General features: G+C 39.7%; 1 protein-coding gene across 1 annotated transcript in view; it reads left to right on the top strand.

Moving 5' to 3' along the window:
* HMGA2 (high mobility group AT-hook 2) overlaps window positions 1-16,989 on the top strand; it is a 144,424-nt gene extending 127,435 nt beyond the window's left edge. Inside the window, exons 4-5 of the mRNA XM_055579778.1 lie at window positions 3,704-3,736; window positions 16,887-16,989. Of these exons, the coding sequence (XP_055435753.1) occupies window positions 3,704-3,736; window positions 16,887-16,934 (81 nt within the window). The 3' untranslated portion in view covers window positions 16,935-16,989. The remainder of the gene's footprint in view (window positions 1-3,703; window positions 3,737-16,886) is intronic.
* Window positions 16,990-18,716: the final 1,727 nt, after the last annotated feature.

Raw genomic sequence — 18,716 nt, forward strand, 5'->3', positions numbered from 1 at the left:
GAGTTAATTAAATTCCCTCTGCCTTAGTTTCCCTCTAAGCGAATAAAAATAACAAGTCCTGGGACCTTCCAGTCACAATGATGCTGATGTTTAAAACAGGATTTTAGTTGCTATACAGGAAATGCACGTGCAAAATATTACTCACTTATTAAGGTGCAGGGAAATATACTGCCAACCACACTCCAGGTCCCTGTGGTCAGTTGATATTAGTCAGTTTTTATTAAAATATAGTGTTCGACCGTGGTTTCAATGACAAGAACCCTAAGGGGCAACTGGTTTCTAGGTATTTAAGCTAGTAGGTGCCCCAAGGAAGATAAGAGATTTGCAGTTTGTTTGGTGTCCCCGAAGATTTCCAGACAGCAGTTTGTTTCCTCTCACTTTTTATGAATGGCCGTAGTATTGTGCTTCCGTCTGCATTTTCTACCAAAGCCATTCATAAAAATAAAAAACAAAACAAAATAACAACAACGGAAAACGTCGTCAGCGCAGCCTGGAGCCACTGGGTGCCAGAGGCTGGGCAGACATCCCGGCAGCCATAGCCCCAACCACCATTGAAAGTCCTCAAGGGTCTGTTTGTTTGGTGGTCTGAAAAGTATGAAGTGCTGTGTGGAAGGGCAGCTGGAAGAAGTTCTGTGACACGGACTAGGCCGGGAGCCAGGGCTGGCAGGGTTTCAGACATTGTCTTTCCCCTCATTGAAGTGTCAGGACCTAATTCATGGAAAATTGGGCGAGCTGGCAGCCCTTTCAGAGGATTTCATTGAGCCCCACAGTGTGCAGGAGTCACATGAATGCGGGCTCCTCAGCCAAAAAGGGAGGGGGACTTCTGAGCAGGAGGAACCAGTCAGCCTGGAAGAATGTGTGGGGATTTGAAACGATTTGGGAGTAAACATGTGTACAGGTGTAATCGGCAGGGAAAAAAAGGGGGGAGGAAGAAAAGTGGTCTGTTCTTACAAATGACTCTTTTGAAATGAATACTCTCTGAGCGCTCAGAGTATTCTTGAATCCTAAGAGGCAAAGAAGTCCTAATCATTCTCAGTTGGATTCCACCTGGAGAAAACATCATCTCAGAGCCTGGGCCTTTATGATGTCATCTCTACAGTGATTTAAAGTCAGAGGGAAGAACTTTTGGTGTTTTGTGTTTTTTTTTTTTCAGTAAACATAAGTATTTTGCCTTTCTTTTGTTTTTATCTTGTTCATCTACAAAAATAAAAGCTCTGATTTTTTTTTTTTTAATAAAACATGTCTACTACAGCAGCAGTAAGACATCATACCATCACTGAAAGGAAGGAAAATGAATAGAAGTTCTACCCCTTCACGATAAGAGTGAATTTACCTTAACTTCTGTTATCTGGGAGAACTGTAGCAAGTTTCTTTCTTTCATTTGTACCACAAAAGCATGTCATTGCCCACATCAGGGTGGTGGTTCAGTTGTATTTGCAAATCTCAATGATGTGTGTGTGCGCATGCTAAGTTGCTTCAGTCATGTCCTACTCTTTGAGACCCTGTGGACTGAAGCCTGCCAGGCTCCTCTGTCCATGGGATTCTCCAAGCAAGAATACTGGAGTGGGTTGCCATGCCCTCCTCCAGGGGATCTTCCTGACCTAGGGATGGAACCCACATCTCTTATGTCTTCTACAATGGCAGGCGAGTTCTTTACCACTAGCACCACCTGGGAAGTCTAGATAAAATAAATAAATAAGGCTTATATTCAAACATGAGAGTGAGTACTGGAAGTAATTCATTAAAAATTTGCGGCTTTATGGAACTTCCCTGGTGCTCCAATGGTTAAGACTCCATGTTCTCAATGCAGGGGGCACAGGTTCAATCCCTGGTCAGAGAACTAAGATCCTGCATGCTCCAAGGTGCACCCCACAAGAAAACTGGGCTTCAGATCCACCTTTTATAGCAACAAAGAATAGCTTAAATGTTTTTCTAATATGCTAAATATTGGACAGCTAACTTAGGCTGGACAGGAAACAGTTTGCTCAGATAGTTCACTCAAAAAGGGGGACTTTGCATTATATCCAGAATTAAATAGAGATGACAGAGATATGCAGATACAGATATGACAAAATATTCTGCAAATGGTACCATCAAGAAAGTGAATGAACCCACAGAATGGGAAAAAAAATTGCACATCAGATTCTGATAAGGAATTTGTATCCAGAACATATAAAGAACTCTTATAACTCAATAATGAATAGACAAATACAGTTTTTAAAGATTCGAATAAACATTTCTCTAAAGAAGATATACAAATGGCCAAAAGGTACATGAAAAGATGGTCAACATTATCAGCCATTAGGAATATTCAAATCAGAACCACAATGACATTCGCCTTAACACCAGCAGGATGTAAAAAGAGTAGCAAGTGTGGGCATGTATGGGGAGCAATTGGAATCCTCCTACATTGCTGGTGAGACTATAAAATGATGAGGCTGCTTTGGAAAACTATCTGACAGCTCTTTAAAAAGTTTAATAGTTAACCTCTATGACCCAGAATTGCCACTCCTAGCTGTATACCTAAGCAAAATAACTTGTACACATGAAAACTCATACATGAAATTCATAGTAGCATCATTCATGATAGCCAAAAGTTGGAAACAACCCAGATGTCCATGAAATGATGGATGTGTAAACAAAATATATCCATACAAGGGAATATTATTTGTCAATAAAAAGAAATTAATTACTGGGGCTTCCCTGGTGGACCAGTGGTTAAGACTCCATGATTCTAATGCAGGGGGCACAGGTTCACTCCCTGGTCAGGGAACTAAGATCCCACATGCTACACCACCAAAAGATAGGTAAATAAATAAAATTATTAACAAGGAATACATTACTGATACATGCTATAGCATGAATAATCCTAGAAAACATTTTAAGTGAAAGGAGACCATATATTGTATGATTACAAAAGATACAAAAGACTGTATATTTACGTGACATGTCCAGAATAGGCCAAGTTACAGGTGGCACTAATGATAAAGAATCCACCTGCCAATGCAGAGATGCAGGTTCCTTCCCTGGGTCAGGAAGATGTCCTGGAGAAGGAAATGGCAACCTACTCCTGTATTCTTGCCTGGGAAATCCCATGGACAGAAAAGCCTGGTGGGCTACAGTCCATAGGGTTGCAGCAAGAGTCAGACGTGACTGAACACAACACACATGTAGAGACAGAAAGTAGATTAGTAATTGATTGGGGACTGGAGGTTGGCTAAAGAGGGAAGAGGGAATGGGAGTGGGTGATAATGGACAGGTTTCTTTCCCAAGAGGTGAAATCTTCTAAAATTGGATAATGGTGATATTTATACTACCTTCAAACTATACTGAAAAGCTTAGATGTATACACTTCATATGGGTGACTTTTATGGTATATAAATTATATCTCAATAAAGCTGAGTTTTTTTAAACAAAATTGTAACAAATTAAGCCCTTTCACTTCCTAAGTTTTGTGATATGCTAGTTAAAACAAAGTGAATAGAATAGCAAGTTTATTTTGATGTAACTGCTATGTATTACAGACCTTAGTTGGGAATTGTTTTAAACATCCTTTAACCTGAAAGAAACCATTTGAACTTTGAAGAAACTTTCGTCTTCGCAACAAGTATCAATATTTAAAACATGTATACTTAATTATTCTCATTGTGTGTGTTTCTTTTTAAATTATAACAATTCTTTTTTTTTTTTTTTTCTTTCTCAGCCACAACAAGTCGTTCAGAAGAAGCCTGCTCAGGTAAGAGACAGTCATTGTGATTTTTTTCTCCCAATTAATGTAAAAAGTAAGACAAAAAAATTATGACCCCAAATAACCTTTATTTAGTCTTTCTCTAGTTTTGATTATGTCAGCACTGTAGTGTTCTTGAAAACTGGTTGTATCCTTCAGACATAGTCAAGCATATATAGTCTGAGGTTTTCAAAAATTCTGAAAGACGTCAAGACCTAAAGTATACAAAGCAAATAAAAATACTTCTAAAAATAAACCCTTTTAGTGCCTCATATAAAACAAATGCTTAATCTTCTGAGGTGTTTCGCCCATACTTAAACATCAAATTTTGTCCTTTCCTTCTAATGATCCACATCCCATTGACTCAATACAGGACTTAATAGCTGCAAAGTATATCATGATCCATGACTAGAAACATACCTGTTCATTGACTTATTCCCCCCAAAGAAGGCTTGGAAATTGAAAAGTTTTTATACTAATTTTGCTATTGATGAACCCTCCGATCTTAGCTGAATGAGTCTCTGAAGTCTTTGGCAACATCAAAATTAGGAACCATCTTTATGGTTCCTCTTGTTCCAATTATAATCTGTACTTAGAAGCATAAAAATCATGTTTATTGAGAAAGTATGTCGTGAATAATAAAATATAAAAATGTCTTGCTGTTCTCCCTTTTGGGGTTGAAAGAAATGCCCAGGAGACCTAGGTGTATCATGCAAAACCTACCGAAGTAAATTATTAAGCAGTATCACAGGTTACCAAGTTCTTTGTTGATCTTTCATATAATTTATCTGTAGGATCTTTTCCCTAGAGTTCTCTAAAACTGTACCTCTCACCCTGTTCTCTTGAGACAGTGTTGGTTTGCACGGGAAAGACAATCTCCTGTATCTACTGTTCTTTGCAAATGCAGCTTGAAAGAGAATTGAAGCTTCTAATCAAATATAAGCATACAGGAAAAATGTATCTGAATAATTACACACGTGCTTTATAATAAAAACAGAGTTTCCATGAAAAAAAAATCGTAATCATAGCTATTCCCTTTCCTAAAAGCCAAGAGCGGTAGGGGACACTAAAAATAAGCACACGATGTTTCTAAGCAATATTAAACAGAGCAAAATATAAACAAAAACTTGACATTTTTAAGTAGGAGATCCCAAATATATTATCCTCTCATCCTTCATTAGTAGGGAAATCAAGAGAAAATGAATTTATAATTTTGTGCACTGGGGTCAAAGTATATTGCAGTGTTCACTGTTACATCATGGGCTGTGAATGACAGGTTAATCATCTTAGGTGGTCTGTTAAAGCTTTGATTCAGTCTCTATTCTTGGGGTTGTAGGGAAGATAAGGCAAACAAAAACACAGTCACTGCATATGAGAAATGTGTGATCTAGTTCAGAGGTTCTTAGCCTTGGCTGCATATTGGAGTCAACTACAGATACTATTAATATAATTATGTATATCCAGTTGTATATATTAATATACGCAGTTGACCCTTGAACAACATGGGTCTGAACTGTGATGGTCAACTTAAATGGGGATTTTTTTTTCACTAACTACTACAGTACCACAGGATCCATAGTTGGTTTAATTGGTGGATGCAAAATCACAGATATGGAGTGAGGACCAACTATAGGACTTGAGTATCTAAGGCAAATCCTGGAATCAGCCCACCTCGGATACTGAAAAACAGACAACTATAAATGTGTGTACATCCTGAACCCTACCCAGTGCTGTATGCTGGAGCCAGCCCTTGTGAGGCAGTTGTATCTCTTCCAGATTCTATATTTAGTGATGTCAAGTAGGTGACTTGAAATCCATTTTGGTGGGAGTAGTTACACCATGAAAATTGATATATACTAGAAGTCAGGACTTTATTTTACTGGAGAGCAACTTGTTGAACTTTTACCTGCATACCACTGGCCCCCACCCTTCAGTGATACTGATTATTTGGTCTGGAAACCCACGCATTAGTATTGTATGAACTCCTCAAGTGAGTAACGTAGAGCCATGGATGAAGATACCCAGTGAACACATATGAGAAGACATTGGAATATTTGTTGAGCAAATGAATGCACAATGAGAGTCTGTATGAGGCACAGCGTGATACAGATGAATGAGTGGGATGCCCTGTGTCGCCTAAGGGGGATGATCCTCGGAAAAATTTTGATCTTGTTATTGTTGAGTTGCAGAAGGGAAAATGAAGACATAGATTATTCTTTAGGGAAAGAATAGAAGATGTTTTAGATGAGATGAATGGCATATTCAAAAGTAAAGAGGCAGAGACAGGTAAATCACTGGTGGAGGTTATCCACGTGGCTGAAACTGATTACAAATTGGGCAATACTACACCAAGAAATGATGTAAGTGACATCAGACATTTTTGTCCCAAGAAAATCAGGAATATCAAAGAAATCACATGGATTGGGTTGGTCCTCACTGATCAGTCTTGCTGTCTTACAGACCGTGCTCCAGATTTGCCCTTGAAAAGCGAGTTTAGACTCAGAAAAAAAGAACATGAGCTCACTGGGCTTCCTAATCTATATTGTCTTAAGGACACAGTGATGAATTATATAAACATGGGGACTACACGGAAGTTTGTGGAGGATAATGTAAATTTTACACCACATTCAAAAGAATCTCTTTTCCATCTGTTTCTGTCAAAATACCCTCCTGGATGGCTTTTCCATGTGGCAGTCTGGATTAACTCAGACTCGTATCCTTTCTAACACTACTTTGAGGGGTTACATTCAGATCCTGTTTTGAGGTCGCAAAAATTTTAGGACAATTAAATATTTTACATCCAAGAAAAGAACTCAGCAGTGTATAAGGTGGCCTAGGTTTTGCTTTCTGGCCCCGTCAATGGATGAATTAATCTCTCTGGTCCCTATATATCCATCTATGAACTGGGAAAATAATAGTGCATCTTCATGTACTCCAAAAGACATTTTAAGAGTTGTATAAATTCCAGGGAATATTATTACATTCTGACTTATTTTTGGATGCTTGGCTTTTCATTTCTAGAGATTTGTATTCTCAAAAATATCCAAGGTCTAATTAGTTCAAAACTACTATCTTTATTTACCTTAAGTGTTTTCACTGCATCTTTTTAAAATAAAGGATTTTTTTAACAAAGGGAAAATTTTATGATGATTTCTACATATTATCATTAGGACTAAAGCACCTGGCTTGAATGTAATTCCATGTGTATGAAGTTACAAAGACTCTCATCTACAGTATCTAATGCCATCAAATGCTTGTTGTCATTGTTCAGTCACTAAGTCATGTCCAAGTCTTTGCGACCCCATGGACTGCAGCACGGCAGGCTTCCTTGTCCTTCACTATCTCCTGGAGTTTGCTCAAACTCAAGTGCATTGAGTTGGTGATGTCATCCAACCATCTCATCCGCTGTCACCGCCTTCTCCTCCTGCCCTCACTTTTTCCCAACATCGGGGTCTTTTCCAGTGAGTCAGCCCTTCACATTATGTAGCCAAAGCATTGGAGCTTCAGCTTCAGCATCAGTCCTTCCAATGAATATTCGGGGTTGATTTCTTTTAGGATTGACTGGTTTGATCTTCTTTCAGTCTAAGGGACTCTCAAGAGTCTTCTCAAGCCACAGTTCAAAAGCATCAATTCTTTGACGCTCAGCCTTCCTCATGGTCCGACTCTCACATACATGCGTGACTAGTGGAAAAACCATGGCTTTGACTAGATGGACCTTTGGCGGAAAAATGATGTCTCTGTTTTTTAATATTCTGACTAGGTTTGTCATAGATTTTCTTCCAAAGAGCAAACGTCTTTTAATTTCCTGGCTGCAGTTACCATCCGCAGTGAGTTTGGAGCCCAAGAAACAAATGTCACTGTTTCTACTTTTTCCTATCTATTTGCCATGAAGTGATGGGACCAGATGCCATGATCTTAGTTTTTTTCATGTTGAGTTCTAAGCCTTTTCAGTCTCCTCTTTCACTGTCATCAAGACGCTCTTTAGTTCCTCTTCGCTTTCTGCCATTAGAGTAGTATTATCTGCATATATCTGAGGTTGTTGATTTTTTTCCCTGGCAATCTTGATTCTAGCTTGTTACTCATCCAGCCCGGCATTTCACATGAGGTACTCTGTGTTTCAAGTTAAATAAACAGGCTGACAATATACAGCCTTGTCGTACTCCTTCCCAATTTTGAACCAGTCCGTTGTTCGTGTCCGATTCTAACTGTTGCTTCTTCTTAAATTTCCTCAGAACTTTGGGAATGCAACTTTTTGAAAATGGATTAAAGAAAGTCGTAATTCATTCCAAGGAGCCAAATTCAGAATTAGGCTAAATCTCAGAATTTAGATGTGCATATGTGTATATAAGTACATACATCAAGAGAGGAATAAAAATTTAAGGAAAACCATTCTGCAGAGGTGTGCTTGGGAAGTCCACCAGGTGCCATCAGCTGCAAACCTCAATGTGTGTCACGTAACCCTGATGGGAAAGTTAATAACCTTAAAAATCTAAAGGGGAAAATCTCTAATATTTAACATTAAATTTATAAGTTCCAAAACCACTGAAAACTAAGCTTACTGGAGAATTCTATATTTTCATTTAAAGTGATAAAGTAAGAAGTTAGCTAATTTCCTAGTTTTTTAGCCATTGATTGCTAAAAAAGCAGTTGATTTCTCAGCCACATGGATTACATTCTCAATTTGAGTAGGAGATGGGTAGGTTTTGTTGCTGCTGTTGTTCTTTTTATAAAAGAAACCTTATAAGATATATGGTTATTATTACTGATAGAGGGGGCTTTGCTTCTCAAGTGTTAATTTTCATAAGAAGAAAAATCTCACTCCATCTCAGATTTCTAAAAAGATTTTATTGATTTATTAGCTATCTTATTGTTTCTTGATTTCCGCCTTTTAAAATTTTAAACTGAAATTAGAAGTGAGTCCTTATATATAATTCAGATTTTTTTTTCTCACGTGAGCCCTACTCAGAAGGTAAAAACAGCTTTAAACAATCCTACGTTCTCCTTCCTTTCAACCCAGTTTCCTCATTGTTGTAGCGCCGTGGCAAGCTACACCTCTAGCAATTAAGACAGGTAGAAACCTGCTCCTTTTCAGCTTCCCAGTGAGAGAACTGGAAAGTTTTCAGTTTCTAAGAGACTGGAAACAAAGCTTTCTGTTTCGAAACAGAGCTTTTTACCTGCGAGTAACATCATTTGTGGGTGGTGTGTGTTGGGGCAAAGAAATCTAAGCCTTGGTTATCATGGGATTTTCCCCCCCTTAAAAAAAAAAAAAAAGAAGTTGAATGCTTTTACAGAGACTTCAAGGGCAGTTTTAAGGATGTTTATATTTCAGACAACCTAAACATTGTTTGGAGCAAAATGAGAGATTTCACTTTGGGACAAGCAGGTTGATGAATTGCAGTCAGCATCTTGTTCTCAAAGAAGGCATTTTTACTGGGGGCTTTTAGTCTAGACATACAAAGGAGGAAGGAGGAAAAAGGGAGAGTTCTCTAACACTCATCTTTTACATGGTATCTTGGCCAGTGCAGTAAATAGTTCATCATAAATCAGACTTGCAAAAAAGAGTCACTCTCTACTCACTCAGGGAGAATAGTGATTTATGCTGCTTAAGTCATAAAGAGTGCTGATTTATTTGTTTTCCAACTTATGCTCTTTCAAGCTGGTGAAACAGTTTGTGGGCCAGTAAATGTTCGGTATCGACTGGCAAAACATAAAGAATTATATCAAAGCCCACCTTGAGTGGGACTGTTTTGTGTATAGGAAATACATTTTTGATTTAACCTCTGACCTCTGACATTGCAAAGGTCAAGGAAAAAGAAGAGATCCAAGTAGAAGGCAGCATTTAACTCTTATAATAAAGTAGCTCAAGGAGATACAGCACATGGGTAGGGCAGAGGAAGCATATCAAAATGATCATCAACTGTAAACATATGAAGTCATTAGCTTAGTTTTAATAAAGGAATATTGGCGAGATGAAGTCAGCTGTTTCTTGGCATGGGATGTCTTACAGAGATGACATAAACGTCTAACGGAAGTGAAAGAACATTACTCAGTTTGGGGCACAACATAAAACTCCAAAAGGCAAAATATAGTGTTTCTGAACTTGACAGATTTCATGTAAGAGGTTTTTTTTTTTTAATATGATTGCCTTTAACTGTGTGGTAAAGCCTGTGGATTAGGCTAAAATTAAATGGCCGTGTCTGTCTGCTTTCCTTTGCATATTGCAGAGTGCTTTTCCTATGCATTTTGATGTGAGTTGTATAAAAAGCTATTATTTATTCAATATGTAAGATTTCTTCTTATTATCTAAACCCAAATTAATATGAATAAATAGTAACTGGCTTTAAAACACTGTCTTTCTAAGAAAATCCTTAATGTTTGAATAGAAGTATGTTGGTTTGTCCAAGAAACTTTTTTAACTTTGAGGGAATGTTTGCTGGACATGGAAATGTTTCTACTGAAGAATTATTTAACTTACTGTTGTTATTGATATAATAACAGTATATCTTCAAAAGTCCTTGTCTCAGGATAATAAATAATGTTTGGTGCAATAATGATTAAAACTCAGAAATGTTGTTTCCTGGCAACAAATACAAATCATGAACAATTTTATATACATAGAAAACAAAGAGAAAATGTTTCTGCTAATCTGAGCCATCAATAAACACATCCCGAATAAAACCATTAAGCAGCCTTTAATCTATCCATTTTAAAACTACTTTGTAAAAAGAAGAACATTCCTCAATAGTTTTGGAAATGTTAAAATGAATTTCCTTTTCCTGAGTGATTCCTTCATATAAAAATCTTTTTGCTGCATCTTTAACTATTTTTTAAACATGATATTCCTTCAATAAGAATTAGAAACTGCCGGACACAGGAGCCTGGAGGGCTACAGTCCGTAGGGGCACAAAGAGCCGGGCACAACTGAAGCAACTTGGGAGGTATGCATGGAAAACTGATAAAGTTTGTGATCCTCAGAAATCATCTTACAGGATCCTGAAATCTGCAGTTAATTAGTGTGAAAGTCGCTCAGTCGTGTCCGACTCTTGCAATTCCATGGACTATACAGTCCATGGAATTCTCTAGGCCAGAATACTGGAGTGGGTAGCCTTTCCCTTCTCCAGGGGATCTTCCCGACCCAGGACTCGAACCGGGGTCTCCTCCATTGCAGGCAGATTTTTACCAGCTGAGCCACAAAGGAAGCCCCCCAAATTTGCATTTAGTTTATATATAAAATGAATTGTCTATCTGAAAAATGTGATTCCCTTCTGAAGATATTTTTAAATAGTCTTCCATCCCAGAAAAGAATTTGTAGTATCCCAGAGATGAATGTTACCTCTCTTTGCAGTATTTTCAGGGATGAAACTCTGATCAGAGGCATGCACGAGACAAACAGGAGTGTGTTACAAATCTAAGATGTCATATTTTGTTTTCTTTGGGAGGCATTCTTTAGTAACAGGTTTTTTTCCCTTTCTTTCACAGCTACCTATCATTGAACTACAGATAAAGAAATAAACACAAAATGAGTAGCTATAATTACTCATCATAGCTCCACACTGTAGTCTTACAGAATTTTTACTCTTTTTTCAAAGTTTTCCCATTTCATTGTCACATTTTTTTCTCACACCCTGCTGATGGGTATTATCATTATTGTGTAACACAGTGAGAACCAGGCACAAGTTATGCACACATTAATGCTAGAGCTGGTGCCCATGTTCATTGATCTCTAGGATCAACCTTCTTTACCTCAAACATCCTCCAGTAAGACCTTAAAAGGGCTCCCCTGGTGGCTCAGTGGTAAAGAATCCACCTGCAATGCAGGAGACAGGTCAATCCGTGAGTCAGGAAGATTCCCTGGAGAAGGAAATGACAACCCACTCCAGTATTCTTGCCTGAGAAACCCCATGGACAGAGGAGCCTGGGGGGCTACAGTCCATAGTGTTGAAAAGAGGCAGACACGACTGATCACCTGAACACACAATAAGATCTTAAAACTGACTTTTATTAAGTTGATGGTAACACATGCAAGGTAGACGCTTGTATATTTTTACATACATAAGACTAAAATTAATAAAAAGATAAGGTACCATAAATATCCCAACTTCTAAAGCATCCTTTTGAAAAATATTTCCACCAGAATGCCTTGCACTTGCCAGATCATAGGGTTTATATAGGTTCCGTTGAACACGTTTTTTTAAAATGTGACATAAAGTTTTCCTAGTTGAAGGAAATAATCACTTTCCATGAAGTTAAACAGCCCCAATCCATTTTAAATTAAAATATCTGACCAAAAAATAGAAAATGTCCGATTTGTGGTCTCATGGGTCACTTAGCTGCAGATGGAACTTGAAAACTTGGTTTCTGGTCTCTGCTGCAGAGGAGGGGAACCCATAATTTTTGTTCCAGCGGGACTGGCTTGAGATATTCACAAACATGAAAAACTCTTGAGTGTGTCATTCCAAGTCCTTAAGGAACTGAACATACTAAGATGACAAAAAGAATGTCACTAAACCATAACTACTCTCTCTGGAAGACTAGGTATTGTTTGGTTTACTAGCAACATAGCTTAAATTACAGATGCATTTGTAGCCTGCAGCACTTTCTAATAAGAGAGTCACAGAATTCTTTGCAACCATGGGGGAAAAAAATAAGGGTTTATTAAAAGCAACATGGACTTCAGTGACTAGCCCTCCTTCTACACACAAAGAGGGGCGTGATGATGACAACACCCCTGTAATTTGCAGGGAGAGTATTTCCATTTCTCAGTTTCATTGAAAATTCGCTGGCCTCCTTTCCACTGCAGATCTTCTGTTTAGTCTGCATCTGAAAATTAAACCCAGAGCTTCGGCTCTTGCCTTAAACCTTCCTCCAGTGCACACCCTCACCCTTGCCTGTGGTGGTAAGACCTATGGTTAAACGCCTAACACATTGAAAAATTCCATCCAGCATGAGGGGATCAGGATGTATATTGGGATGTCTTCTTCCTCCTTTTGAATCAGTGAGCAAAAGTGCATCCAAGGGTATATGCCAAATGCATCATGCTGAACAAAATCAAAAGAATGGGGAGAGGTGAGAACTCTCTTTCTAGGTTTTAGTGGGTTTTTTCCCCCAAGCGTAATGAAAGCAATGAAAGAGTTACACTTATTAAATTCCTTTTGGGGGGAACAAAAGAAAAACTTTAGGCAAAATGAGTGCAATTTTTCCAGCAGTCATAATAAAAATATAGTTCTCCAACTCTGCCTACTTTCTTTTCCCTCTCTTCAGTTTTCTGCCAAAAAAATCCACGTGTTTCACCCCCGTGTGGTGCAGCCTCAGTGGTCTTTGTAAGGTAACTGAGTGGATGGCTGGGGGCTGTTCAGTGTTTAGAGGCCTTAGTGGCTGGTGCTCATAAAAATGTCACTGTGCACTTTCACTTTGAAAAGTCCTTTTATCCTACATTCCTGAAGCGCCATTCCAACAGTAAGCCTCCTTGACCAGACTGCGGCTGCTTGGCTTTCCCACCTCGCCAACTAGCCCCTAATGAGATGTGGAGAGTGCTTGGCGACAGTCTTTCAACGACTCAGTATTGCCTCAGAGCTGCCGTTGGGGGGCTACCCAAGCTCAAAGATCTTTTGGCCATATGCTGCGAACATGAAGCAATTTAATTAAATACTTCAAGTTCCAATCTATTGCCTACAGCAAATGGCAGTGTCTTTTAAGTTACTTAGGAGGATTGAATCTCAGGGGTTCCTACCAGCTACTCTGCTGTGAAAATAAGATTCCTGGGGGATGTCAGGACCAGATGCATCTTCCTTTCATCTCTGGTTCCTGTCTGTCCACTCTTTGCACCACAGAAGGGCCCTGTATGAAGTCTGGTCAGCAGCTGAACATGGATTTTCTGACCCCATCCTTTTTTTTTTTTTTTTTTTGGCTATACTGGGTGTCCGTTGCTTAGCTCAGGCTTTCTCTACTTGTGGCAAGCATGGGCTCCTCTAGTTGCAGTGTGAGGGCTTCTCATTGTGGTGGCTTCTCTTGTTGCAGAACACAGGCTCTGAGACACACAGGCTTCAGTAGTTACGGCACACAGGCTCAGGAGCTGTGAGTCTAGAGCTTGGGCTCAGCAGTTGTGATTTAGTTGCTCTGAAGCATGTGGAATCTCCCTGGACTAGGGATTGAACCCATGTACCCTGTATTGGCAGGCGGATTCTTATCCACTGTGCCACTGGGGAAGTCTTCTGACTTCATCATCATGCATCCACGACCCAGATGGTTCCTGAGAAGGAAAGCAAGAACTCTTCTCTCCCAGCCTTACTTTGCAATCTGCTATTGAATCACCTGCCCCAATTCAGTCAGTAAACTGTGGAACCAAAAAGAAAAAAAAATTGAAGATTTTTCTTCTCTTAATTACACACATACTTTCTGTCACAGCAAAAGGCCAAGTTACTGGAAGGGTGAGAACTGGGGTTTGCAGAGGTGAGAGCTGCCACCTTTCACATGCACCTCCAACATGATCCCCCTGGCAGCCGTGTCATCCTTTAGAGGTTGGCCAGTCAGGGCTATACCAAGAAGAGAGAACTCTCCACAGACCAAGCACTTGTGAGAACCTTCATCCTGAGCATGTGAGAGCTACATGACCTCCCAAAGTTTGACCCAGTGAGGCTCCCACCCTCTGGCATCCTGGTTAGAAAGCCAGCACTAGCAGAGGCATTTCAGTGTCCATGGAAATAAAACAACTCTCCGTGTTGTGTTAAGAACCATTAAGTAAAGGAAACAATATGAGGATGAGGGACCGTCATTTTTGGCTGAATTGTGTCTAAGGGATCTAAATAAACCACTTCCATATCAGGAGCTACAAGAGTGAGCTACAAGAGCTCACTCAAATCAAGCAGTGTTTCTGGGAATGTTTTGAGAAGCTGATCACATCCTATCTACTGCAAGATCTTTGTAAGTTCATGGCCTGAAAATTCGATGTCCTTCTGGATTCGGAAGACCTTTTTCCAGATAGTCTAGAAAAATTGAACAGTTAGGAATGGAATAATTACAGGTTGATCTGGGGCCCCAGGGGCCTTCCAACTTGACAGCCTTCTGTTAATTTGTTAACCAGGGCAAGAAGCAATCAAATCTATCTGCCAGCTTGTACGCCGTAGTCTGTTTCAGGGTAGCCACCTAAGTCCATACCTCCTGTCCTAATGAGAAGTGAGTCCTTTGGGGATGGTTGAAGAGTGTATCTGCCGAACAACTTAAGTGACTTTCTGGAATTTAAATATTAAGTGTAAAGACAAGGTCAAAGGGCGGCTGAACATTGGCTCAACTCTTGTGTCCGTCCCCTCCCATCCTCCTTTGTGGCCAGGACTCCATACATGGAGAATCTCAGGATCCTGGCCTGTTGCCTATCAAGAGGTATAAACCTGCTGCTTAAATATGTGAAGCCCAGTTTGGGCGTTGGGAGCAGAGGGGAGGTGGCTGCAAACGTTCCACGTTTCCTACATAACCCAAAGCAGACTAAACAAAACCAGTGTGAAATCTCATGACTTGATGCTGCAGTGGTTATATTTTTTAAGCTGTAATCCATTCATTTGTATGTGTGTTTATTCCCAGGATTTACAGCTCCCTCAATCTTGGGTAGGGGGAAGAGAATGTTGGAAACCTTTGGCAAAGGGTTTGCAATAAGCAGTGGCCTATTAAAGCTCAGGATACAGTGTGTGAGTGCGTGTGCATTCATGTGAGCCTGTGGGTGCCCCTTCATGTGGGCTTTTTTTTTCCCCTCCCTTTTGCTGCTTTTACGCAAAAGCGTCACACATGGTAGCATTTAGGAGTTCCTTCACAGCTGAAGTGCTTCAAACACTAATGAATGGAAGTTTGGTCATATAATGCAGACAAGCTTTAAGGCATGCGTTACTGAATGGTGTACTGTAGTGACCTGGGAAAGGAAGAGAGGTATAAATTGTGTCAGTAAGCCACCCAGACAAAATGAAGCCATGTGGAAAATCAAATCTATTAAAGTATGAAGACTGTTATAAGCTGTTTGAAGCTGGCCATTCCTAAAGTTTGCTGCAGGAGTAAATGTTTGCTTCTTCTCCCAGATCTTTTTCACATGCCGTCTTATGAGACAGTGTACAGCATTTGATAAAAATCATCCTGTCACTAAGGACGCTTTTATCAGAAATGTTTATTGTCTCCGCTTTACCACCCATGTCCTGAAAGGTACTGCACATTTGTTAAATAAGCAAAAGGAAAGAGAACTTTACAGCTCAAGCCGGCTTGCAGAAACTCCAACAAATTCCAGAGCCATAAGGAATCAAAAAAGGGAAAGAGAAGGGAGAATTAGATTTATGAAGAGAAGGCCCTGCAAAAACATATATATTAGATTTTCTCTGTTTGGTCAGCCTACCATTAAATGTTTGGTTGGTGTGGATTTAGTACTGAGATTGAGCTGTTAATGGCAGACTGTGGTCATTGTCTTACAATGTGCTTTAATAAATACAAGGAGGAAATCCATTTGGAAAGGAAGTGAGTCCTCAGCTCTTGCAGCCCTTTCTCAGGCTCTGCCTTCATGCTGCCTCCCTCACTGTGGTGGTAGCATTTTGGTCACACAGGAGTGCCAACACCCATCTGACTCTGCCCAAAGCCTGGCTGTCCTGGCCCTGCAGCTTTGGGTATATGAGTTCTTGTGCCTTGATTTTCTCACCTGTAGAATGGGAATAATACCAGCCAGTCCCTAAAAGCATCAAGTAAGCACCCTAAGAGCATCAGCTATGATTTCCAATATCTGCAGGACATGTTTCCTTTGTGCCTCAGGAATGGATCCCCTCCACTTGATTTGCTAGTTTTTAAAACTGATGACTGGTGAGCCATCGGGAAAAAATTTATCCATGTCTTTTTTCCCTCTCGTTGGTGAGTAAGCTCACACGGGCCTGACATTCTCTGGATGGCAGACAATTGAATCTGCTGAGCAGCCGCCATGATGTCAAGCCTTAAGTCAACAGTGGCTAATGACGGCTCTGGGAAAAAACAACACCTTGATTCCTCAATTATGGTTTAAGAAGCCCTGGGAACGAGGGGCTTGCCAGTCATCCGCATCCTCTTTTGAAGCCAGCATAATGTGCTGTAGAAACAGGTCACTTCTGAACCATTAGTCAGAGCAACCACACAATGTAATGGTTGTGCCCTTTGTGTGTTCCAGGAGGAGACTGAAGAGACATCCTCACAAGAGTCTGCGGAAGAGGATTAGGGGGCGCCAACATTCAATTTCTACCTCAGCAGCAGTTGAATCTTTTGAAGGGAGAAGACACTGCAGTGACCACTTACTCTCTATCGCCATGGTCTTTCCACTTTCATCTGGGGTTGGGGGTGAGGGGGTGGGGCGGGGGCGGGGCGGGGGTGGGGATGGGAGAAGTCACGTAACCTTAAAAAGGACTATATTAATCACCTTCTTTGTAATCCCTTCACAGTCCCAGGTTTAGTGAGAAACTGCTGTAAACACAGGGGACACAGTTTTAACAATGCAACTTTTAATTACTGTTTTCTTTTTCCATAACCTACTAATAGTTTGTGGATCTGATAAGCAGGAGTGGGTGGATGAGAAAAAAACCTCTGAATCGGGTTTAGTCAATCACTGCACTGCATCCAAACCAGAAACGTGTCACCCACGTGACACCGGGCATTCCTCCAGGCCAGGCGTGGTGGGAAACACTGGCCACCTCAGACGCCACCCAGCCCGCTCAGTAGTGAAGCTTCTGTGTAGAACACCAAAGATAGGACTAGCTACTACTTCTCTCTTTTTCATATAACCTTGTAGACACTTACTTGATGATTTTTTTTTTTAATTTTTACTTTTATTTCTAAATGAGACGAAATGCTGATGTATCCGTTCATCCAGCTTAACAAACCAGAAAAGGTGATATTCACTTTTCAAAAAGGGAAGTACGCAAACTCTGATTGCCAACTCCTTTATTTATGGATGCCACCACATATCTGCAGGAGTAATAAATTTACTCACAGCCCTTGTTTTTTTATTTTCAGGAACCCTCATCCGGGTAGAATCTACTTCCTACAGAGCCAAATGCCATTTAGCAATAAATCACACTTGTCAGCCTCAAAGCATTTTTAAGGAACCTAGACAAGTAAAATTATCCTCTTTGTAATTTAATGAAAAGGTACAACAGAATAATGCATGAGGAATTTAACCTGGATTATGAGGTGGGAGGAGCGAAATCCAAATTTCTTTTGCTATAGTTTATACTACAATTTAAAGGACAGAAAAAAAAAAGCAGGCTCTCTCTCTCCTATCTTTCTCTCTCTTCATTGTTTATCAGTTTCCGTGAAAGACCTAAATACCACTTACCTCAAATGAAGCTTATGTGTTACGTCAAGTAATACGTTTTGACATAGGATGGTTGGATGAGGTGCTTGACCTCAGCTCACCATCTCTTCATTCAAACTGCACTTTTAGCCAGAGATGCAATACAAACCCACTGCTCAATACTACCTCTGAATGTTACAATTAATTTACAGTTTAGTACTTATTACATGCTGCTATACACAAGCAATGCAAGAAAAGAAAACGCAATGGGTAGGTGATACAAATCATCTACGGTTCTTTTTTGTCCACTTATTTACAGTTAAAGAAGCAGTCTCCTTACTGTGTTTCAGCATGGCTATGTATTTTTCTATGGGATTTTTTTTTTTTAATTAAAATTTTACAAATACTTGTTTCAGCTTCTCTGCTAGATTTTCTACAGTAACTTGAATTTTTGTTTTTAACCAAGTCGCTCCTAGGTTCTTAAGGATAATTTTCCTCCATCACACTACACATCACACAAAATTTGACTGTTATGTTTAAATATTACCTTCCAAGTTTGTACCTCACATGAATTGTTTAAGGAAATGGACTAATTGACTTGCAAAGACCTACCTCCAGACTTCAAAAGGAATGAACTTGTTACTTGCAGCCTTCATTTTTGTCAATGTTTGAAATATTTCAGACTGCAGCTAACCCTCATCAAAACTATTT

The sequence above is a fragment of the Bubalus kerabau genome, chromosome 1 (assembly GCF_029407905.1).
Source record: "Bubalus kerabau isolate K-KA32 ecotype Philippines breed swamp buffalo chromosome 1, PCC_UOA_SB_1v2, whole genome shotgun sequence".
Taxonomy (NCBI): Eukaryota; Metazoa; Chordata; class Mammalia; order Artiodactyla; family Bovidae; genus Bubalus; species Bubalus kerabau.